Here is a 24,422-nt window from a genome sequence, read left to right as displayed (position 1 = left end):
AAAGATTATCTCACTTGAAACAATATGGACATTTTTTACTAACTTTATAAAATACTAGAGAAGTCTGAGTAAAGAAAGTGGGGTGATATATGAGCCAATATGGTGAATTAAGTAATTTCTCCTGTAGGTCTAAATTTATGATGTGCTCTAGCCTAGGAAATAACAACTTCAGCTTGTTGAAAATATAAAAGTTGACTAACTAGCAAATCTATGAAAATATACCTCCTTTGGGATATTTTTAGTATCCATTAGCTGCCTTCTATATTATGAAAGACTTCAAAGAGTGTTTCAGCAACTGTCTAGAAACTTGCAATGAAAAAAAAATATGATTTAAATTATGGTCTTTTAAAAGTAATTTAAAATACTATAGTATACCAAATTGGCAATATAAACATAAGAGTATGGACCATTAACAGTTATCTTTCTTCATTTAATTGGAGTTATTCTTACATACAACATACATTCAGAAGATACTGCATTGCTAAGGCATTTTATATATATATATATGGGACCTCTGGTATTGGGCGTCTGTAGAGAGAGTTTGGCCAGTTCCTCTCTCCATACAAAATAAGTTTAAAACTGGGCAAAATTGTCACAAACAACAGTTTCAGGATAATGGAAGCTGGCTGGCAGTTAAGGCAATTAAGACAAGACAAATTAAGGGTGTTTATGCTTGAACAACTGCTAAAGCTTTGGGTAGAAGTGGCAGCAGTATGTGGCCTTCTTGCCTGGGACTCCCCCACACCCTGCACGGCCAGTGAGGATTGTGGCTTCACCAAACCTGGAGCTGGGCAGAAAAATCCATAGCTTTCTTACTGCAGGAGTCAGAATTAATTGTGGACAGTGAGACTATGATACTGTGATTTATAATAAATATATTTGTGTACACTTGGTTTTCATCTCCGTTCAGGTACAGGTTGGTTGCCAAGGGAACCAACCTTGTAATTAGAGGGTTGGAACTTTCAGCCCTACCCTGGACTTATAGAAAGGGTAGAAGGGCTGGAGATTGTCATCAGTTACCAATGGACAATGATATAGTCAATCATGCCAGTGTAGTGAGGCTTCCATAAATATCCATGAGGACTGGGTTCAGAGATCCTCCAGGTTGGTGAACATGTGGAGAGAGGTGCTGGAAGAGTGATGTGCCCAGAGAAGGCATGGAAGACCTGTGTCCCTTCTCACATACTCTGTCCTGCAGATATCTTCCATCTAGATGTTAATCCGTACCCTTAATATGGGAAATAGTAGACTGTTATCCTGAGTTCTGTGAGCTACTCCAGCCAATTAATTAAACCTGAGGAGAGGGGGTCATGAGAACCTTCCATTTATAGCCAACTGGTCAGAAGCAAAGGTGACAAACTAAACTAGCGATTGGCATCTGAAGTGAGTTGGGGACAGCCTCGTGGGACTACCCTGTGAGATCTGAAGCTGTCGCCAGGTCCATAGTGTCAAAACTGAGTTAAAATGTGGGATACCAAGCTGGTGTCACAGAATTGCTTGGTGATATTGGAAAACCCACATATTGACATTGGTGTCAGAATCCTAGGGAGAAATAATGTGGCCCACCCTTCCTCAGAAATTCTTGGGATTCTACATAGAGATCTGGGTCTTAGGCTATCCTCCTGAGCTCATCACTGTGGCAAGGATTCGGATCACATGTGGGATTAAATTCTGGCAATTGCAGCCTGTCTGAGTGAACTTGAGCAAAGCACCGTGACACAGAGGCATCACAGGGTCGTAGCGTGGATTAATGTTAGCGATGCGGCGATGGCTGTGGAGATCACCACAGTGGTAGGGATGGCGGTGATGACGGCAGTATCTCCTTTAGACTGTGAGTGGCATAAAGACAGAATCTGTAACTTCCTCATTTTGGAATTTAACTCTTAGCACAGTACTTTGCTTGGAGTAGCTAGTTAATGCCTCTTGACTGAATTGAATAAGTGAATTGCATCTTATTGTAGACTTTATAGAGTAACTGACATTTGAGATGGTGTGATGGTTAATTTTATGTGTCGGTTTGGTTAGGTTATGGGACCCAATTTTTTTGGTCAAACGCTAGTCTAGGTATCGCTTGTGAAGATATTTGTAGATGCGATTAATATTTCCAACCAGTTGACTTTAAGTTTAGGAGATTACCCTTGATAATATAGGTAAAGCTCATCCAATTAACTAAATGCTCAAAGAGCAAAAACTGAGGTTTTCTGAAGAATAAAGGGTTCTACCTCAAGACTGTAACCCAGAAAGACTGCCTGAGTTCCCAGCCTGTTGGCTTGCTTACACATTTTTCACTGAAGACTGCAGTATCAACTTTTGCTTGAGTTTGCAGTCTGCCAGCCTGCCCTATGGATTTTGGACTTGCCACTTTCACAACTGTGAGAAACAGTTTCTTAAAGTGCACTCTCTCCCTCCATCCCTCTGTCCCTCCGTCCCTCCGTCCCTCCCTCCATGCACACACACATATCCTATTAGTTCTGTTTCTTTGGAGAACCCAAATTAATACATATGGGTCTTGAAAGATCACTAAAAATAGCCCTGGCTTGTTTGGCTCAGTGGATTGAGTGCTGGTCTGTGAACCAAAGGGTTGCTGGTTTGATTTCTAGTTCAGGGCACAGGCCTGGGTTGCGGGGCATCCCAAGTTGGGGGCACACAAGAGGCAACCACACATTGATGTTTCTCTCCCTCTTTTTCTCCTCCCCCCCAAAAAAATAAATAAGTAAAATCTTTAAAAAAAAAAGGAAGATCAGTAAATATAATGGCTAAAACTTTATTTACTGTATGACCAGTAGTATATGGAGTGGGATAAAGTGATACATTGCAATCCATACCAGGCTATGGTATTTATAAAATATGTCCACTCCTCTCTTCCAAAGGCAGAGCTAATTCTATGGACAATACGGACAATATGACGCTAACAGATATAATGTGGTGAAGTGATAGTATTAGTCTTTAGACCAGGTCATTAAATGCATGCGGTTTTCTCTTTGCATTCACGCCTGTATCACTCGCTCTGTGGATAGCCAGCTGTCATGTATGAGGACATTCAAGCAACTCTGAATGTCCTTCTGCAAAGGGCAGAAGTTGAATAGCTTTGCTGGAGTGTTTGTGAAAGATTGAATACCCTTGAAGAAACTCAGGTGCATGTTTTCAGGAAAGTGAGGCAAATGTTATTGGGATCTAGGAGAAAAAATAATTCTTGTAAAGGCAGAAAGTTTAGCAACATAGTCCCCTGTGACAATGTAAGCTGTAGAAAAATACCTAATGAAATGGGTGATCCGTACAAGAAGACTTTCAGAGTGGTTCCTCCTTGCTGTTTGTGGAAAAATACGAGAGGGGAAAGAGAAACAAAAGAAAAGGGAGTTAAACAAAAAGGAGTTGGAACTTACTGTTTCTGAAGATTCCCAGCCTTTCCCAAAGGCAAATACAATAAATTGCAATCCAGTCTTCTAAGGAAAAATATTCCAGGGCACTTTGAGGAAATTGTGGTCTGACAAGAGTGTGACTGTAAAATTCTCCATTTAAATCTCAGTAAGATCCAAAATGTTGCCCCGGAAAATAATTTACTAAGTCATAGGTTTTCGAACGTGCTTAAGGGCATTATCCCTTAGCAATCTCGGAAAAAGCCCATGGTAGAGAAGAATATGACTTTTGTCTAAAAGTGTGAACTCTAATAAGATTTTCACGAGAGATCCAAAATGTTTTTAAGAGCATTATATTGGCAGAAACATTACCAGCTTGGTTTGAAAAGGATAGAGACCTAAAAAATAAAAAGGCCTTTGGCCCCCAAAATTCTATTTACAGGACTGAAGCACAGAACATGTGCAGCTCCAAACACGGTCTACCTGTCATTACAAAGGAATGATAATTCAAATGATGGAAGCAGGAGCCCCGATTGTAGAGCCAAGAACCATGTATTTTTCATTCTCTCTCTCTCTCTCCCTTTCATAGGACCTCAGTTTAGTTAACAAATGAGAATAATAAAAGTAGTCTGTGGTCAGAGGGTAGACTGTGGTGGTTTTAAAACATGTCCACAAATTTTTCATTCTCCTCTGGTGGAAAGTTGGCCTAACTCCTTTATTGTGGGCTGTACTTAGTGATGCTAATGAATAGAATATGACAGGAGGAGCGTGAGTGTTACACTTCTGAGACCACATTACTAAAGGAATGTGGCATCCTCCTTGCTCTACTCTTGGGTCACTTGGTCTTTGGGAGAACTAGCTGCCATGTCATGAGGACACTTGAGCAGCCCTGTGGAGAGGTTTATGTGATGAGGAACTCAGTCCGTGCTGAAAGCTGGAAAAGAACCGCGGGCTTCAGCCAAAGCTCTGTGAACGAACCTTCTCCAGAAGCAGACCCTCCCTTCAGATGCCTGCAGCCCAAATGACATCTTCATTGCACTCTCATGAGAGATTTTGAGCCAGAACCACTCAGTTTAGTGTCTGCCAGATTCCTTCCCCATAGAAACTACGTGAGATATGTTTATGGTGTTTTATATGTTATCAGCAATAGATAACTAATGAAGAGGCATAACGGAGACCATTAATGGTAGATATGTTTACAGAAAAACAATTGTTCAGTTAACTTTTAGGCAAGTCAGATTTGTTTTCTGTAAACATGTGTGATGTTTGAAACTTGACACTTAGTAGGTCAGAGGCTGGGTTTGTGGATGTTTGGCTTGTACTATTATTAGAGTGACGCTGCATGGAGAACAGGCACCATCTATTAATGCTTTGGTGAATGCATAACTTGGGTACTTCCAAATATTTTCTCAAGTGCCTTGTGACTGTTCTTTTGGATTTTACCATTTGTCTTCATTTATCTCAAAACAGTGCTCAAGCTGATGATTGAAATGTTGCAAAGAAATAGAATCAAGATTCATTCATAGATCTGAATGTAAGCTACATTATGGGAAAAAAGTGTTGGAGGAATTCGTAGAGACTTATCTCTCCTCTGTTTTCAATAGCTGCATATCAAGGAGCTCTGATTTTTTTTTTAACATGAGGAGACTATCCAAAATATTTCTTGATATGTAGTTAGATATGTCTTTAGTTGTAAAAATAAAAAGAGCTAAAATCCATTCAGGATTTTCATGTACTTATGACTTTAATATTGTGTCATAGTTTAAAAATCTTAAAAGAATTTGACAGGAAAATACTTGAAAATAAAAAAAGTATTAAGTATTTCATAAAAGCAATATAATCAACTTGTGAGTCAACAATGAAATTGCTTCTAGCAGACATTTAGCATTACGTATTATGCTGTCTTTATCTTTAATAAGAAGTGCAAACTGACAAATGAAACAGCTGAACTTTGACAACTGTTGGTTATTTTAGGTCATATTTTCACCACTAAAATTTTTTTTTTTAATTGAAATGTCTAATAATGCCCTCTTTCTCTCCCTCAGGGAATTGCTCCAAAGCTGGAATTTTCTACAACCTCAGTGATTACTGAATGTCTGATAAGTTCAAGGAAGTGCCGCACTCAGGTTAAAGTCTTTTAAAGTATTTAATAGTTTAACTTATTTGTTCATATTTATGGGCATTTGGCAAGAATAATTTTTTTTTATTTTGGCTAAAGCTGTTTTGACTTTTTTTGCCAGTCTTTAGGAAAAGCAATTATCATAGGTTTTAGCAGCTTGGATACATCTTAGTAAATGTGAGAGTGAAAAGTTTGGTATACATGATAAACAGTGCCATCATTTTTATTTTTTAAACTTTATGGGCCTTTCTTTAATGAAGAGAAGTCAGGCTGTCAGAAATACATTGGGCTCAAGACATCCCACAAAAACTAGATTGGAGGCTTCTGTAAATCTTACAGAAGTCACAGAGTGCTGCGGAAAGTTCAAAGGGTATCTTTATAGCAAATATGACCAGGGCTTCTCAAGCTGGGATATTGGTGTTGGCAAGTTACGATTTCTTGAGCGTCTGTAATTCCTTAAGGGACTATTGCTCAGTTTGGCAAGCACACTGGTACTATCAGATCAAGGAAAGTTTGGACACTGCAGCCTAGGTACCCTCTGTATTTTTGAAAACAGCATTTAGTAAGCTGAAATACCTGGATCTAATCTACCATTGTAGTCTTAACTTCTTACTGAGTCACCAGGATCGTCTTGTTACCTTGTCCACAGCTTATCTACTAATGTCTAGGTGTCACTTATATGTGATTGCATTATGACCAGGTAACAATGACCAGCCTGTGATGACAAGCCAGTAATGTATAAAGCCCAGAGGGCCCAAACAGGGCAAGACTGGACCTACGATGGAAAGATAGGAGTATTAATCTCCTGCATTATCAGTTTTAGAGTAAATTTGCTGAGGATGATAACTGTGACTTAAGCTACAAAAGGTAACATAGAGTTATAAAAATTATCAAAGGGATAATTTTATTTAACAAGATATTTAATACCTCAGAGTTTGGCTGTAGTTATTTACCTCTTTTCAATGCAAGCTGAAGCACAGCTATTAGAGTTCTAACAACCTGTGCTTTCCAAATGCATAGATAATGTTTCTGGCTTGTTTTTAATTTATATACTGCACGCTTTTTGGAAATTGTAAGTTGTTACAAATGTCTTACCTGAACTCAGACAAAATTTTTCTCTCCACATTAGAATATGCCCTTCTAGTGGGCAGATAGAGAAGTCTCTTTTTGGCTGGAGTATAGAAATATACACAGAAAAGTACATACATTCAAAGTGTACACAGATCGGTAGAAGAGTCCTTTCTAAGTGTAAAACTGACTCCCCATTAGTAATTTCATTGGACTTAAGAAATATTTTCCTATGTAAACTTTTGGGAAGACTCTTTTTATCTTGCTATTGCAAAGTTTGTCATTTGTTCTTTACTGAACAAAAATGTAAGAGAATAGGCTTTGGTGTCAGGCAGGGTTTAAGAAAATATGCTTTGGAATCAGACATATTTGGGTTCAAGTTATTTATAAGGCTGCTTTAAAGATTAAATTAGAGAATATATGTAGTGTGCTTGACACATAACATTTAATTAATTAATTTTTTGGCTGTTACTGGGTTATTTTAATTAAGATAATCAGGAGAGGTCAGAGACAATCATTGAAATATAAAATAGAAAATGCCTGAATAGGCACAACGAAGTATGTACACTTACATTAAAATTCTGAATGTTAACAGCCAGAATTTTAATCTTATTTGACCTTATCTGAGAATGTGATCAATCTACTTAAAAGTGAATATTAGTTACCATTAAAATTTTAATGGCTATAAAAGCAGCACCTTCAGATTCAGAAATAAGAATAAGACAAACCATTTTTGTTGTTAAGAGACGAGTCAGTAAAATCATAAAAATCATTGAGGTTATCGAGGTTTACAATACTTATAATGATCTTTATTTCTTTTGGAATTTTAAAAATTGGATGTGTTTTCACCAATTGAATGGACTGAAAAGAATTAAGCGTATTATTGTGATTTTTCTGGAATAAAACTGGTTTTCTACTTATTCTTTTTACCTTCTGCAAAGTAGAATGCAAAGTAGTAATATTAAATATCTACAGTAGCTTTATTAATATGCTTGTTGATCTGCCATATCAGGTGGCTTTTGCTCTGTAAAAAGTCACGTTGACCTAGTGGCTTAAAGCCAAATGTTTCTCCCAGTCCTGTGGACGGGCTGGTGAGTCTTGGTCTGGACTGGCTAGGCTAAGACTGAAGGGTCTGGGATGACTCCATTCACAGGTCTCGCAATTGGCTGTTGGTTTCGTCCAGGGAGGGACTTCACGTTTCTGGTAATCGGCTTGATTTCATCTGGGTCGATGGCCACAATCTCTCATCTAGTAGGCTAATTTGACTCAGTATGGCTCTATCACATAGTACTAGGCAGGAAGGTTTTTCAGGAGTAAAAGACAGCAAGTACTTTTCAAGTCTCCCCTGGGTCATGCGTGCTATTATCCCATTGGCCAAAGGAGCAACAGTGTAAAACACCACCTGCTTTGAGTTTTATTGGCAATAATAGCATGCATTAAGGATTGAGTAGAGTTAGAAAACATGTATCTGAGTAGATACACCACAGTTTACAACTTCCTCTAGTAGTACTCAGCTTTCAAAAACATGAGGCAAGAAGATGGGGTTAATTACTTTAGGTTTGGTATAATCAGAGGTGGATAAGGAGGAATTTTACAACATTGCTGAAGTGGATGATTATGGGCTCACCTTGTTCTGGTGGTAAGAGATACGAAAAATACATGAAGATCTGTGGGAAGGGTCTGAGGACTGAGGTACTGAGAAGGCAAGTAAGAGATTCAGTGAGAATAAAAGAAGCAGAAAAGTTTTAGTGAGCAAGGGTTTCTCGGAGTTTGGGATGCAATGGATCTGCGTAATAATGAAATCTAAGATAAAGTACAAGAAGATAACTAATTAAAGCTGAGAAATAGAAAGTCTCAGTCCAAGGGTTTGGGGAGATTCATTTCTTGAACATTTTATTAAACTTCAAGATCCTTTCATGTGCTAATATTCCTTCCTCTGTGAGTCAGTGTGATGTCATAGAGGCCGATGATATGGGGATAAGGTAGAAAAATTCTGAACTATTTGTTGAAGCCATCGAACAAGGTGGGAGAAGGGCCAGGAGCATATCAAGAGCTATAGAAGAAAGAAAGATGATGAAATAATCTGATACTGCTGGTTTGTATGAAACTCATGGACTTCTTTTTCCAATTAGGAAAATATGTTTTCTTTCCTGTTTTTCTACCTCTTAAAAATATTTGACTCTTCTTCCTGTTATTTCACATTTGTATTTTTTTTTTTTAAATAGAGACCTTTGGTAAATAGGGAAGAGGATTGAGAAAGTAGAGAGTGGGGAAGGATTGGTGGTTTTTTAAAGTGATTATTGTTAAGAGGATGTTCAAAGATTCTTTACTGCTCATTTTTCTCTAATATTGGGAAGCTCATAATTCTACATAATGAGTGAAGTTGTCTTATTTACTAACAATTCAACTTTTAATGCGTTTATAAGGTAGAGACTAAATAAAATTTTATCCTAATGCAAAAAATTTTAGAAATATCACATTTGTTTTTTCAAAATTTTAGACTGCTAACCATATTTTTAGAAATTAGGATACTAGTCACTAAAGTTTATAACATATCTTTTATACATTTTTACTTTTATAACAGTATGAAACCAGAATTAAGATGGTACAATTTTCTGTCATTAAATTATAAAGCTATAGTTTGGAAGAGATCTGAAAATTCTAATCACTTTGTAGAATCCAAGTAATACATTTCACGAAAATATGTATAAACTTCACATTTTTACATCATACACATATATTTATAATTATAGCAGTATGAATAAAACCTACTTTAATACTTTTCTTAATAAAGATGTCATAATCAGTTAGACATGTGTATGTGTGACATTATTAAACAAAGCCCTCTTAAGTTATATATCCAATTATTCAAATACTTAATTATAAATAATAAATATTTGCATTAATTTTTTAGTACACTGAAAAATAATTTTTCTGGCTTTGTTTCCTAGATTTTTTTCAAATGATTAAATATTAGGCTTTCACTTTAATAAAGTACTTGTTAGACTTAAGAAGGAAGTTTGATACAGTATACTTTATCACCTACTAGATAAAGTTATCTAAGAGAATATGGGTTTGACTTTTCCAAGGATCTGCATAAATAGGAAAGCCTGATCTAGTTGTATTAAATTATATATGCCATCAATTGCTTTTTAAAAGTGCATATCTCTGTCTAGCTATCTGTTTGCCTATCCAGCCATCCATCCATCCATCCATCTATCTTCTACCCAAGTTAATTTTTATTTTTTATGTTTAGGATAAATATATTTACCATACGGCTCCAGTTGAAAAATCACACGGCAGACTGCAAAGCAGAACATCAAGATCACAAAAGAAAAAATCCAAGTCACCTGAAAGAAATAAGTATTGTGTAAATGCAAAAAACTACGAACAGCCTACAATTTCTTCAAAATCACATTCTCCATCTCCCTACACAAAAAGACGCATGTGTGAGCTATCTGAAGACACCAGGCGGCGGCTGGCCCATTTAAATCTGGGACCCTATGAATTCAAAAAAGAAACAGATAAACCTCCATTTGTGATTAGACATGTATGTGTTCTCTTAAACATTTCCATTTGAAACTGGTTTAATTTGTTATGTCATAAAAATATTGTTCTAGAACTTCTTTCAACTTCTAGCCTATGTTAATAATTTTCTTTCCTGAACTGTTAGCCTAGCAATCTAAAACAGAAAATTAACTTAGAATAAAAGAACATTTTTTGCCAGTCTTTAAACCTGACAAAGATCAAGCTCCACAAAGATCAGGCTCCACTATGAATGGCATATTAAATCCTCTAAGTACCCATTTCCTTTCTTCTTATACAGTGTACAGAAAAATGACTCTACAAATTGAACTTAGATGTAATTGACATTAGTACTATGGCAGAGTAGGATTTAAAAGAGGACCAAGCTTTCTTTATGAAAAGGAAGACCCCACCCCTCTGCCCCCAGAGTTTTTAAAAATTGTAATGGAAAGCGAGTTCCCCTTGAAATTGTGTCCTTTGGTAACCTTATATAATGAATGGATCTTTGAAGCAAATCATTATTTGATGGGGATTGGAAGGCCTTTGAAAGTGAAAAGAATTAAGGTTAGCATAGTTTTAATCTTTCTGTACAAAAACCTACTTTTCATGTGGTTTGAGTTTAAATTATTGTGATTACACTTGTCTTATTTCTGAAGAATTTATAAATTCTGGTAAGGTGGGTGGGTGGGTGGGGGTGTGTGTGTGTGTGTTTATGTAAGCAATGTCCAGATAATGTTTACTTGTTTGTTTTATGGCAGTTTCAGAATGCTTTTAATTTTATATCTGTCCTCAATTGTAAATTAAATTGAAAAGAAAGGACATACTATGTGCCTATGCATAAAGATAACCAGGAATATTTTAGGGGTTAGCTACATAGAAATTGTTTAGGGAAATAACTGCTCTTAAAGTATTTATTATGTTATTTTTCATATCTGTTCAAAATAGAATAATTCTAACATGGCTTGTATAAACTTTGACTTTAAAACAATTTTTTAAAAGATTTTATTTATTTACTTTTAGAGAGAAGGGAGAGGAGGGAGAAAGGGAGGAAGAGAAACATCAATGTGCCCCTGCCCCTCGCGTGCTCCCCTCCAGGAGCCTGGCCTGCAACCCAGGCATGTGCCCTTGACTGGGAATTGAACCAGCAACCCTTTGGTTCACAGGCCCGCACTCAATCCACTGAGCCACACCAGCCAGGGCTAAATTTTGACGTTTTTATTAAAATGATTTTCATCTTAGCTTTCTCATGAATAGAAAGAAATGCATACTTCTAAGCCTGTAGTTAGAAAATTGCTTACCTTATTGCATAGGAAATTGGATTTTTCCAGTTGTATTTGTAAATGTAGACATGTCTTCCCTCTAAGTCCCCCCTACCCCGCATAGCTGTTCATGATTTTAAAAGCACTTAATTAATTGATAACCAAGCAAAATTTTAATTTGGTACATGCATATACAAAATGTTAACACTTTTAGGAAAGACATTCTAGTTTTAGATATGTTGTATGAAAAATAGCCTTAAAGAATATGGAGCAGTTTTAAGAAATCACTACCATGCTTCCAGACTAACTGGAAAAACCATTCCAAAAGAGTTAAACAGCATTTTTTTCTTTTTTCATTTATCCAGAATAGGATTTTATTTATGAAGAATCGGATTTTTAAAATTACAGTAAAATTCACATAACAAAATTTACCACTTAAGTCATTTTCAAGTGTATATTTTAGTGACACTAAGTACATTCACACTGTCCTGCAACTGTCACAATAATCTAGTTCCAGAACTTCTTCATCATTCTAAACCAAAACCCTAACCTCATTAAGCATTCACTTCTCATTCCTTTGTTTCTTCAGCCCCTGGGAACCACTAATCTGCTTTTTATCTCTATGGCTTTTCCTATTCTGCCGTTTCATATAACTGGAATCATACAATATATGGCATTTGGTGCCTGGCTTTTTTCATTTAGTACAGTGTTTTTGAGTTTCTATCCATGTTGTAGCATATGTCAGTGCTTGATTCTTTTTATGGCTGAATAATCGTTTACATGTGTATGAGGACTGCCCAGAAAAAAGACCAGCCATTGTTAATGTAATGAGAATGGTTTGCACGGCACTGATGTAACCTGGCAGCCAAGGAGAGTGGACTGGAAGGCGCATGCGTGAACAATGACGACTTCACTGCACTTGTCAGTGGGGGCAGTAAACGCTGTTGAGTGAGCATGTGTACTGTGCGGCCATCACTTTCAAAATGACTGAATGAGTAGAACAATAAATATGCATCAAATTTTGTATTAAGCTTGAACATCCCTCTGCAGAAACTATTCAGATGATTCAGAAGGCCGCAGCTATGGGTAACTAGTGATTGGCAGCTTCATCACAACAAAGTGCCCACTCATGTGTCACGTCTTGTACAGAGTTTTTTGGCAAAACATCAAAAAATAAGGTGACTGAGCCCTCCTCCAGCCCAGATTTGGTGCTCTGAGACTTCTGGCTTGTTTCAAAACTAGAATCACCTTTGAAAGGGAAGAGATTTCGGACGTTCAATGGGATTCAGGAAAATATGATAACTGATGGCAATTGGGAGAATTGTGTGAGGTCTCAAGGTGCCTATTTTGAAGGGAACAGAGGTGTCGTCCTATGTACAGTGTTTCTTGTATTTTGTATCTTCTTCAATAAATGTCCCTATTTTTCATATTACATGGCTGGATACCTTCTGGACAGACCTTGTATATACCAGATTTTGTTTATCCATCACCTACTGAATGGCATTTGAGTTGTTTTCACCTTTTGGCTATGTGAACAGTGCTTCTTTGAACATTTGTACACATGTTTTTGCTTGAATACCGTTTTAATTCCTAATTGCTTTAATATCTAGGAGTAGAATTGATGGGCTGTAAGGTAATTTTATGTTTAACTTGTTGAGGAATTGTTAAACTGTTTTCCACAGTAGCTGCCCCATTTTACATTCTCACCAGCAATATATGAGGGTTCCCGTTTGTTCACGTTCTTGACAATATTTAGTATCTTACATTTGTTTTCTTTTTATTACAGTCATCCTAGGGGATGTGGAATGGTTTCTCATTATGATTTAGATCTGCATTTCCCTAATGATTAATGACATTGAGCATCGTTTTGTGTATTTATTAGTCAGTTGTGTATTTTCTCTGGAGAGATATCTATTCAAGTGAGGGTTTTTTTTTGCCCATTTTTAAGTAGGTTGTTTGTCTTTTTGCTGCTCATTGTGAGTTTTCTTTTTATGTTTGGGATTCAAGAGCCTTATCAGGTATGATTTGTAAATTTTTTTTCTCGTTTTGTCTCATTCTGTGGCTTGTCTTTTGGCTTTTCTTTTTTTTTTTTAAATATTTTTTAAAAATTGTGATAAAATATACACCATATAAAATTTATTCTTTTAACTATTTTTAGGTGTACCGTTTATTGAGATTAAGTACATTTATATCACTACCATCTGTCTCCAGAGCTTTTTCCATCTTGCTAAACTGAAACTCTGTATCCATTAAACAGTAACTCCCCACTTCCCATTTCCTTCAACCCCTGGCAACTACCATTTCTACTGTCAGTGTTTATGAATTTTACTACTTTGGGCATCTCATATAAGTGGAATATGCAATGTTTGTCCAGTCCTGACTGGCTTATTTCACTTAGTATAATATGATCAAGGTTCATTCATGTTCTAGCATTTGTCAGAATTTCCTTTTTACAGTGGGATAATATTGTTTTATATGTATATTCTGCATTTTATTTATTCATTTGTTGATGGACATTTGGCTTGCTTCCACCTTTTGGCTATTGTGAATAATGCTGCTGGGAACATGGTGTCAGAATGTCTATTCTATTCCCCGCTTCCAGACATTTTGGGTAGATACCCAGAGGTGGAATTGCTGGGTCATATTATAATTTTATTTTGAATTTTTTAAAGAAACTCCATATTATTTTCCATTATAGGTGAACCAGTTTACATGCCCACTAACAGTGCGAATGAGCTTCAACTTTTCCACATCCTCATCAACACTTAATTATATTGTTTCTTTCCCTATAGTGTTATCCTAATGTGTAGGAAGTATTATATCATTGTGATTTTGATTTACATTTCCTTAATGATTTGTGTTGTTCAACATTTTCTTATGTACTTACTGGTTATTTTGATATCTTTTGGAGACATGTTTATTTGAGTCTTTTGCCCACTTTTAATTGAGGTTTTTATTAATTTGTAGAAGTTTATGTATTCTGTATATTAATGTCTTATGTATCAGATAATTTGCAGATATTTTCTATAGGTTGTCTCTTCTCACTCTCTTGGTAGCGTTCTTTAAAACACACAGTTTTTTTTTTTCTTTCTTTCTTTCTTTCTTTCTTTCTTTCTTTCTTTCTTTCTTTCTTTCTTTCTTTTTAAATACATTTGTCTCTGCCTACCCCCCACAACTTTCCTTTGCCCCCTCCCTCCCTCCTTCCCTCCCTCAGCTCTTCCCCTTTGGTTTTGTCCATGAGTCCTTGCTATATGTTCCTTGACTTTCCCCTTCCCTTCCCTTTCCCTGCCCGCTCCTCCCTCCTTCCCTCTTGTCTCTGTTGATTTCTTTTCCTTTCAGTGTTGCTGGTCATATTTTCCTTGCATCTTTGTATTGTTGGTTAGGTTCCGCTTATAGGTGAGATCATATGGTATTTGTCTTTCGCCCCCTGGCTTATTTCACTTAGCATAATGCTTTCTAGTTGCATCCATGCTGTCGCGAAGTTTAGTAGTTCTTTTTTCCTTTCTGCTGCGTAGTATTCCATTGTGTATATGTACCATAATTTTTTGATCCAGTCATCTACTGATGGACACTTAGGTTGCTTCCAACATTTGGCTATTGTAAATTGTGCTGCTATGAACATTGGGGTGCATAGGTTCTTTTGTATTGGCGTTTTGGTGTTCTTAGGGTATAGTCCCAGCAAGGGAATCACTGGGTCAAAAGGCAGTTCCATTTTCAGCTTTTTGAGGAAACTCCACACCGCCTTCCACAGTGGCTGCACCAGTCTGCATTCCCACCAACAGTGGACCTAGGGTTCCCTTTTCTCCACAGCCTCGCCAGCACCTGTTGTTTGTTGATCTGTTTCTGATGGCCATTCTGACCGGTGTGAGGTGGTACCTCATGGTGGTCTTGATCTGCATTTCTCTGATGGCTAGTGATGCTGAGCATCCTTTCAAATGCCTCTGGGCCCTCTGTATCTCCTCCTTGGAAAAGCATCTGCCCAGGTCCTTTGCCCATTTTTTGATTGGATCGTTTGTCTTCTTGGGGTGGAGTCGAGTGAGTTCTTTATATATCTTGGAGATCAAACCTCTGTCTGATGTATCATTAGCGAATATATTTTCCCATAGGGTTGGCTCCCTTTTCATTTTGCTGATGTTTTCTTTTGCTGTGCAGAAGCTTCTTATTTTGATGAGGTCCCACTTGTTTATTCTTTCCTTTATGTCCCTTGCTTTAGGAGACATATCAGTGAAAAAATTGCTGCGTGGGATATCTGAGAGTTTCCTGCCAATGTTCTCCTCGAGGACTTTGATGGTGTTGTGACTTATATTTAAGTCTTTTATCCATCTGGAGTTTATTTTTGTGTATGCTGTCAGCTGATGATCCAATTTCAATTTTTTGCATGTAGCTGTCCAGCTCTCCTAACACCATTTGTTGAAGAGGCTATTATTGCCCCATTTTATGCTTCTGCCCCCTTTGTCAACTATTAGATGCCCATAGAGACCTGGACTTATTTCTGGGCTTTCTATTCTGTTCCACTGGTCTAAGGGTCTGTTCTTGTAAAACACACAGTTTTTAATTTTCATGAATGGAGCTGTCTTTTTTACACAGATTTATATCACTCTGACTTTCTATTTTGCTTATTGTCAATAAATGATAAAGCACTCAGCATTCCGGGCTCTGAACACAACCAAGTAAAGACACTGAATTCAAATTCTGTTTGCTAAGGAGACAAGTAGCAAATGGCTAAACCTTTTTTAAAAATATTTTAAAATTTTATTTAATCTTCATTGTATTTTTTTCCATTATCATTTAGTCCCCTTATACCCCCTCACCCAACAGTCACCACATTGTTATCCATGTCCATAAGTCCTTTCTCCTTTTTGCTCCATCCCTCCCCCCGCACTAACTGTCATTTTGTTCTCTGTCTATGAGTCTGTCCCCAGTTTCCTCCTCCAATTTGTTCATTAGATTCCACATATGAGTGAAATCATATGGTGTTTGTCTTTCTCTGACTGGTTTACTTCACTTAGCATAATGATCTCTAGGTCCATCCATAGTGTTAGAAAGGGTAAGATTTTCTTTTTTCTGGCTGAGTGGTATTCCACTGTGTAGATGTCCCAAACTTTGTAATGAAAAGCAAACTAGGCAATGGAGTAATGGACATTTCATCTGTGTATCTGTTCATTTAAAATTAGGCTCAAATATATAATTCAATATTTCTTGAGTTTAATATCAATTTTGTTTAAAGATGAGGAGCAAAATACTCCACTGTGCTCTGACTTGGAAACATGCCTGAACCGTATGGTCACTATCATGGTAACCTGAAGATATGTGGTCTTTGTACTCTGGTTCCAGAGGACTGAAAGGTTTAAGCTGGTTTTTTTCACATTGAATTCCTCTTTTCTAGGTCGACCCCCCAAGTCCCAGGGCTGATACTTTCTTTGGATCTTCTGGCAGAGACTGTGAACGAGATGGATGGTCTAGGATGCACAATGGTAAGCTACAAGTTCTTTCTCTTTCTTGCTTCATTGCCTTGGCTGCTATCAAGACTTTAACTTGGCATCAATTAACAAAAACAGAATCTTTTCTGCATTCTTGGATAATATGATATAGTGCTACTTTTTATAACTTGTGGGACACCTGTATAGGTCCTCCCTAAAAACAGTAGAATTTCTGTGCTGTTAAACCATCTTTCTCTTTAAGAAAAAAAATATATATTCCCTTCTAGTATAAAAGCAACTTGATTTTGTTTTGCTCAACAATTTCTAAATTTATTTGACTCTGGAAGCCTTCTCTCACTTAACATATATTAGTTTTTGGGGAATACTATAGTAAAGAGAGTTCAAGGTTGTAGATTTTGGACAGACATTTACACATGTATTTGAATATTTGTTCTGCCACCTATTTACAAAATGGGCATTCTTGAATAAATCCTTAACTACTTTAATAATCAGTTTGTTTATCAAAGAGTGAAGATTACATGGTATTACCCTGTAAACTGCCCTAGCACACTGGACTTATAAATACCAGCTGTCATTTTAATATATAAGTAATACTTACCGTTTTTATTTCTGAAAAGATAACATCCTTCAGGGTTAGTTTGTAAGAATACATCTTTAAACTTTAGTCCTCATCCTAATGGTTAGATAAGTATTTTCTTAAATTTAATATGAAGATGATTTTTATGAAGGTTAAATGGAATTGTATAATTAAGGATATTTGAGTGTTAATATCCATAGACATTGGCTAGTCAGTTCAGCAAGCATTCACCAACAGCCCTTATGTTAATTTACTACACACTGAGAAAGGCAGAGAGAGAAAAGAATGAGATAGAGTGAAAAAAATATAATCATGACATGTTGTGAGCTCCTTCACTTTCTCTTTCTAAACTGTAGTGTGTAATCTTTTTTATTAAGTGAGGAAATGAAACATTCTTCTCAAAGAACATTCACAGTTTATGCTCATTTATTTTGCTTTACTTTTTAGCACTAACAGGGAGAGAGATGTGGTAATCAATGTCTTTTATTCCTTGGATGTCAGATTATATGAATTAGGAACAGATGTTACACTGTTTCTCTTCTTAGAAAAAATTTACGGACATGGAAAAATAACCTTTAAGAACACGAAACTCAGAAATAACTTCAATATACATGTCATTTGGAAGATGTTTTTGGAATGCATTTAAGTGTGTGATTTTTCTTGACAGTTACACATTTGCTGATTCCAGACTTACAGAAAGGTTGAAGGAGTACAAAGAATTCTCATGCACCTTTCAGAATCCACACATACTAATATTTGCTTTTCTCTCTCCCTCTCCTTATCTTTCCTCTCCTGCCTTCACCTGTGTGTGTGTGCCTGTGTATAAACATTTTGACAAGGATATCGCTATGAAATGAATGGTGTCCCTCCAAACTTCCTATGTTGAAGCTCTAACCCCATTTGTGTGGTATTTGGAGATGGGACCTTTGGGAATTAATTAGGTTTAGATGAGGTTATGAGGATGGGTCTCTCCTGTTAGGGTTAGTGCCCTTGTAAGAAGGGACACCAGAGACCTTGCTTTCCCTCTCTGCCATGTGAAGACACAACTATAAGGTGGCCATCTTCAAGCCAAAACAAGAACATTTACTAGAATCTGATTGTATTGGCACCTGGATCCCAGACTTCCATGCTTCAGAACTGTGAGAAATAAATGTCTGTTGTTTAAGCCACTTAGTCTGTGGTATTTTGTTATGGCAACCCGAGGAAACCAAAATGATATTATTGTTTGAGATGCAATTATCAGAGCAGGAATTAACACTGGTATAAGAACAGTAACTAACCTGTAAATCTAAATCAGATTTGCTACCTGTCCCAATAATATCTTTATAGCAAGAGAAACCCCACATCATGCAGATCCTTCAGTTGCCATGTTTCCTTTAACATGGACCAGTTTCTTTGACTTCCTTTGTATTTGACATTGAGAATGTATTTGACATTGAAATTTTGAAGAATACTGAGCAATATTTTTGTAATATATCCCTCAATTTGGGATTGTTTGATTTTAATTTCATTATTAGATTTAGATTATTTGTTTTTCCTCAGAATACAATGAAAGTGATATGTTACTCTCAGTGCATCATGTCAGAATGTATGTGAAGTTGCTTTGTTACTGGTGATATTAATTTGCTCACTTGCTTAAGATGGTTTATGCTTGGTTTCTTCATCATGAAAGTGCTATTTCTTTTCTTGTAATTATGGGGAGATAACTTGAGACTATGTAATATCCTGTGACTCCTCAACTTTGACCCCAGTAGCATACATTGATGATTTTTGCTTGAAAAAATTTGTTTCTATAGTGATTACCAAGTAGTGATTGAAAAATATTTCATTATTCTTTCTGCATTTATTACTTGTCTTTCTACTATGGAAAGCCTTTTTTTCTCATTTCTTTAATTTTGTTGCCTGTGTTGTTTGGCTCAGTATTTTTTTTCCTGGTTGGCAGTTATGATTTGAGTTTTCATAAACTATTTAAATGCATATGAGGATTTCGTGTGATAAAGTCTCTAAAGCAGTGAATTTCACTGGTGACTATCTTACTTTAATGGAAATTCTTCTTGAACACTCTTTTGCCAAATTATCTTACCTAATCATTCTTTTTTAAAATATTTTTTTATTCATTGATTTTTAAAGAGCGAGGAAGGGGGGAGAGAAACATCAATTTGTTTCTCCATTACTTACACATTCATTGGTTGATTCTTACATGGGCTCTGACTGGGGATCGAACCCTCTACTTAGGCCTAATAATTCTTAAGTTTTTATGGGATATCATTTTCATTGTCATTGATTGTTTTAGTCCTCACAATCATCGTATGAAGATGAATTTAACTATTTAAGAAAAATGACAGAGACTTAGAGAGTTTGATTTTTTGGAGAATTGCAAAAGAGCCATCTTCAGTCTAGAGCACAAGTCTTCTAACCCCAAGTTCCTTCTTTTCCACCGCTCTCCTACTACTTTCTCTACATTCATTCAGCTGTATTATTTTTAGATAAATTTTTCAAGCACATTTTCTCTGCCAGGAATTTCCATGGTATGTAATTCTAATTGTAATTTGTGCGGTCTTTTTGAAGAAACTCAAAGTATGTCTTATACCTCAATTATGTTTGGAAGCTTTATCCAGTCACTTGTGAATTTTGAAGAGGAAATCAAGGGTGTCATCCTGGTCCCTTTTATTTGCTTAGAATTTAGGAAAGATGTTAGACTCTGTCTCTCCCTGGGAGGAAACTTGTCTTAATCGTTTCATTTGAAGATTCTTTTATGAATTTCATTTCTATATAAGATTGTAATATTTTATGAACTTCTGCTAATTCCTTTGGTGGTTATTATTTGTAAAGTAAAATACAGGGTAGGGCAAAAGTGGGTTTACAGTTGTGGGTACATGAGGTAGAGTTTATTTTTGTATTATTATTTATTAATTATTGTATTATTTTCCATGAAACAACCATAAACCTACTTTTGCCCCCCATAAAATGGAAATAATACTTAAATCTTAATATGTCATATCTTGAGTAGATAGAAATACATGGTCATATTTTAATGTTTTCTGAATGAAATAGCATGTAGTCATCATGTATATATTTATTAGCAAAATATCTCATTTATGTCGGTTTTTATTTAAATGTGTCCCTCCTCCATTTAGCAATAGACAGCTTAGTTTCTTTATTTCTCTGTTCTTTATTAAATATTTTAGTAGTTTTGTAAAGGTAAAGTTTATCTACCATAAAATTTACCTGTTTTAAGTGTACAGTTAAATGATTTTTAAGTAAATTTGCACAATCCATTTTGAGAATATTTCTCTTATCCAGAAGAGTTTCCATATACCCATTTGCAGTAAACCTGCATTCCCACCTAAGTACCTGGATTGCTTCCACTTTCTGGCTATTAGGAATAATGTTACTGTGGGCATTTTCACTGAAGTCTTTGCATAGAAATATATTTTCTTTTTTCTGGGACAGATACCTAGGAATGGAATAGCTGGTTCATATGATAAATTTATGTTTACCTTTTAAAGCAATTGCCAACTGTTTTCCAAATGCGCTGCTCCATAATACATTCCCAGCAGCAATGTATGAGGCTTCTAGTTTCTCCACATCCTTGTCATCACTTGCTCCTGCCATTTTTTATTACTATTCTAGTGGGTATGCCCTCCTATCTCACTGTGATTCCATTTGCATTTGACTGGTGGCATGGAGTGTTTTTTATGTGCTTACTAGTCATTTATATGTCTTTTTTTGATGATCATCACTCTTCTAGTCATTAGTAAGTAGGGAACTTGCTGTTTCCTAAACTTCAGACAAGAAAAAAGTGAGGAGGAAGGTCTGAGACTTTTGTTACTGAGACTTTGACAGCCATAGATAGAAAAGATAAAAATATTAGAGGTCAGAATAATTAGTTTCAAGTAAATACATCACAAGTGACCAAGAGATAAAAAAACACTTTGTTATGTGTCTTTCCTTTTTAGAAGGTGGGATCCCCTGAGAGATATTAAACCCTGGTTTTATTTTACAAAGCTGTACATATGGCAAATGCATTGGCCCTGCTCTCCATGGCGGTTCACAGGAGAGCAGAGGCTGGCCTTAGAATGTTACACGGACGCTGGGATAGCAGTAGAGTAAGTCCTGATAAAGGACTCCAGTGTCCTGCTCTTTGAAGATTCAAATAGGTATATACATTCAACATAGGTGTTTTGCAGTAATAGTAGCACTAAATACCAGAATGGGATGTAATTTCTTGAAGTTATGAAAAAGGAAGATAATAGTACCCTCCTTACTAGGGTACTATGGAGGTTGCCAAGATCGGGATTGACTTGTGGGGAACACGTAGTAGCAATAATTATCAGTACAGGGCTGAAGGCTTACTTTGATGGAAACAATGAGTTAATATAGAGTTAAAGCTTTAATTCCTTCTTACTTAAAGTCAGGATTGGTCCTTTAGGACTCAGTCATATCTAAACCTTTTGGGTGAAAGTCAGCTATGGAGAGAGGAAGGATACAAAGACTCTTAAGTTATTAAACTACTTCCAGTGTGAATGGTGACTTTAATATAAAATGGATTTTAATGTCTTATGTTAGATAGTTGCTAAGGAAATGTTTTAATGACTGGTTGGCACTTTTTGTTTTTAACCTCTCCTGTTAGTCATTACTTCATATTTGATTAATTTGATTATATATCACATCCATTTGGTTAACAAATCCATAACATGATGTCATTTTTGAGACAAAGTCACTTTTATTCTGTGTGCTTTTGTTTTATTATAAGGAAATCTACTATTCATATATTAGCGGATGTAGCACTGAACTAATCAAAGACCTCAGTTCCATTATTTGTTAGCTATATAGGAAGTCAGCCTCCTGAAATGTAGAATAGAAATAACAGTCCTATGTACTGTATTAGTCTGCTTAGGCTGCCATAACAAAATGCCATAAACTAGGAGCTTAAAAAACAGACATTTATTTTATGACAGTTCTGTAGGCTGGAAAATCCAACTTCAAGGTACTGGCAAGGTAGGTTTCATTCTGAGACCTCTGGGTCTGTAGGCAGCTGCCACCTCAGTGTAAGCTCAAATAACCTCTTCCTCATGTGTGAATGGAGAAAGAAATTGAGAGAGAGAGAGAGAGAGAGAGAGAGACAACATGAATATGTGTGTGAGAGCAAGCTCTTTGATATCTTGTTTCATAAGGCCATTTTTTCCATTATGAGAGCTCCATCCTCATCACCTCATCTAACCCTGATTACCCTAATTACCTCCCAAAGGTCCAATCTCAAATACCATCACTTTAGGGATTAGAGCTTCAACATCTGAATTTTGAGAGGACAAAAACGTTCAGTCCATAATACCTAGTTCATGGAGTTATTGAAGAATCACATAATTGCCAACATTTCTTGAATGTATTTTCTGCTAGTTGCTATTCTAAGTACTTATAACCCCAAGAATTTTAGATACGGTTATTTATTCTAAAAAAACCCCTGAGATTTAAAGAAGTATATTTAATTAAAGTCACACACACTATCTGAAATTAGTTCTTTCATACTTTTCTCAAATATGACCCGTTCATTAAGGCCCACCTCAACTTCCTCCTTTAGGACGTTTTTCTGATTTCCTTCAGCCTTGAGAGTTTGATCTTGATAGGACTTTTTAGTAGTATTAATTATCTGTATCATTCTGACTTAGTCTGTTCTTTTATGCTGCTGTTACTCAACTTCGTGTAACTTAACCGATGTAATTTATAAGCACTTCACAGCCATGGGCCATGAGTCTTATCTCCTTTATCTCCTGCATTTAGAATATAGTAGTAATTGGTAAGGGTGATTAACTGTGAACATTGGGAAACCTCAGATTAAAGTAACAGATTAATTTGTAAAAATGAAAGAAACGTATAAATCTGTCTGAATTAGGGTAAGTTTATAAATGGTTTGTGGAAAGCAGAACACATACAAGTGTTTTAATATATTGATATTTTAACATTACATTAGTGGCCAGAAGTAATATATACCATATCCAGAAATTATTATTTTAATTTTCAATGTTAGCATGTTTGGAGAATTAGGTTCAATATCCTTATTATTCTTTTATTTCTTCTGCTATTTGTGGCCATGCTGTGCATTAGACTTTACAGAGGAGGAGTTGGGATGTGATTTATTTTATAATTTTGAAAAGCACTTGAAGTAAGTTGAATCTTTCTGAATTAAATGGTGAAATTTTCCTTGTGTGAAAGACGTTAATGTTTCAACAATTCTTTATAATGGTTCAGTGTACTTGGGGAAAAAAGCAACATTTTGTGCCATTAACAAAAGCTAATTAATTGACTGAATATAGATTATCCTTGGTCTCTATTCATATAGCCATTCTTTTTTTCTGGACAGAGCTGTTTGGAAGGTAAAGTATAGAATACTTTTGACCAAAATGTATTAGTAAGGAAGTAGAATTGAGAATTATGGCTCTAATTCGTGTGACTGTCAATGTAACAGAGATTATAATACTTAAAAGTTGATTCTTGAAAGTTGACTCCTTTAAGTAATGAGTGAAACCCAAAATCTGTATCTGCAATGTAGTGGTCCTTATCTTAGGGAGAGATTTAGAATAGTTTTCTAATCCACTTTGTTACAGATATTGTGCTTGGGACTTTTTATAAGCTATAGAACTTAATCATCACTGTGACTCCCTGACGTAAAATAAGCGTTGCCTTCATACGCTTAAAAAGAGGGATGAAACAGATTAATTATATAACTTCACCAAAGTAACACATTTGATAAGTGGTGGCATCAGATATTGAACCTAGGCTTGTTTGACTTAGAATTTGATAGTAATGATGCTGATGACGGTGTTAATAATAAGAGTTAACATTTATTTTTTTTACCTTGCATGTACTGTCTAATGTAATCTTTAAAACTAATTATGAACAAGGTACATTAGCCAGATGAGGAATATGAGCCTTGGAGAGATTAATTTGGCCAAAGTTGTACTCAAAGTGCTGGGGGCTGGACTGCAGTGTAGGTCTGTCAACAAGACGAGCACACCCACGCATGCTACCACCTCCAAAACTGGTCCTGTTTTCATTATACAGACTTGATTCTAGCTC

General features: G+C 36.0%; 1 protein-coding gene across 1 annotated transcript in view; it reads left to right on the top strand.

The window, feature by feature from the left end:
* Positions 1-24,422, top strand: part of SPATA6 (spermatogenesis associated 6) — a 92,984-nt gene that overhangs the window by 41,329 nt on the left and 27,233 nt on the right. The window contains exons 6-8 of the mRNA XM_054572837.1: positions 5,402-5,482; positions 9,800-10,093; positions 16,714-16,801. Of these exons, the coding sequence (XP_054428812.1) occupies positions 5,402-5,482; positions 9,800-10,093; positions 16,714-16,801 (463 nt within the window). The remainder of the gene's footprint in view (positions 1-5,401; positions 5,483-9,799; positions 10,094-16,713; positions 16,802-24,422) is intronic.

The sequence above is a fragment of the Pteronotus mesoamericanus genome, unplaced genomic scaffold (assembly GCF_021234165.1).
Source record: "Pteronotus mesoamericanus isolate MK-2021 breed Mesoamerican mustached bat unplaced genomic scaffold, CSHL_Meso_final contig_105, whole genome shotgun sequence".
Lineage (NCBI taxonomy): Eukaryota > Metazoa > Chordata > Mammalia > Chiroptera > Mormoopidae > Pteronotus > Pteronotus mesoamericanus.
This window is presented reverse-complemented; position numbering and strand designations above follow the sequence as displayed.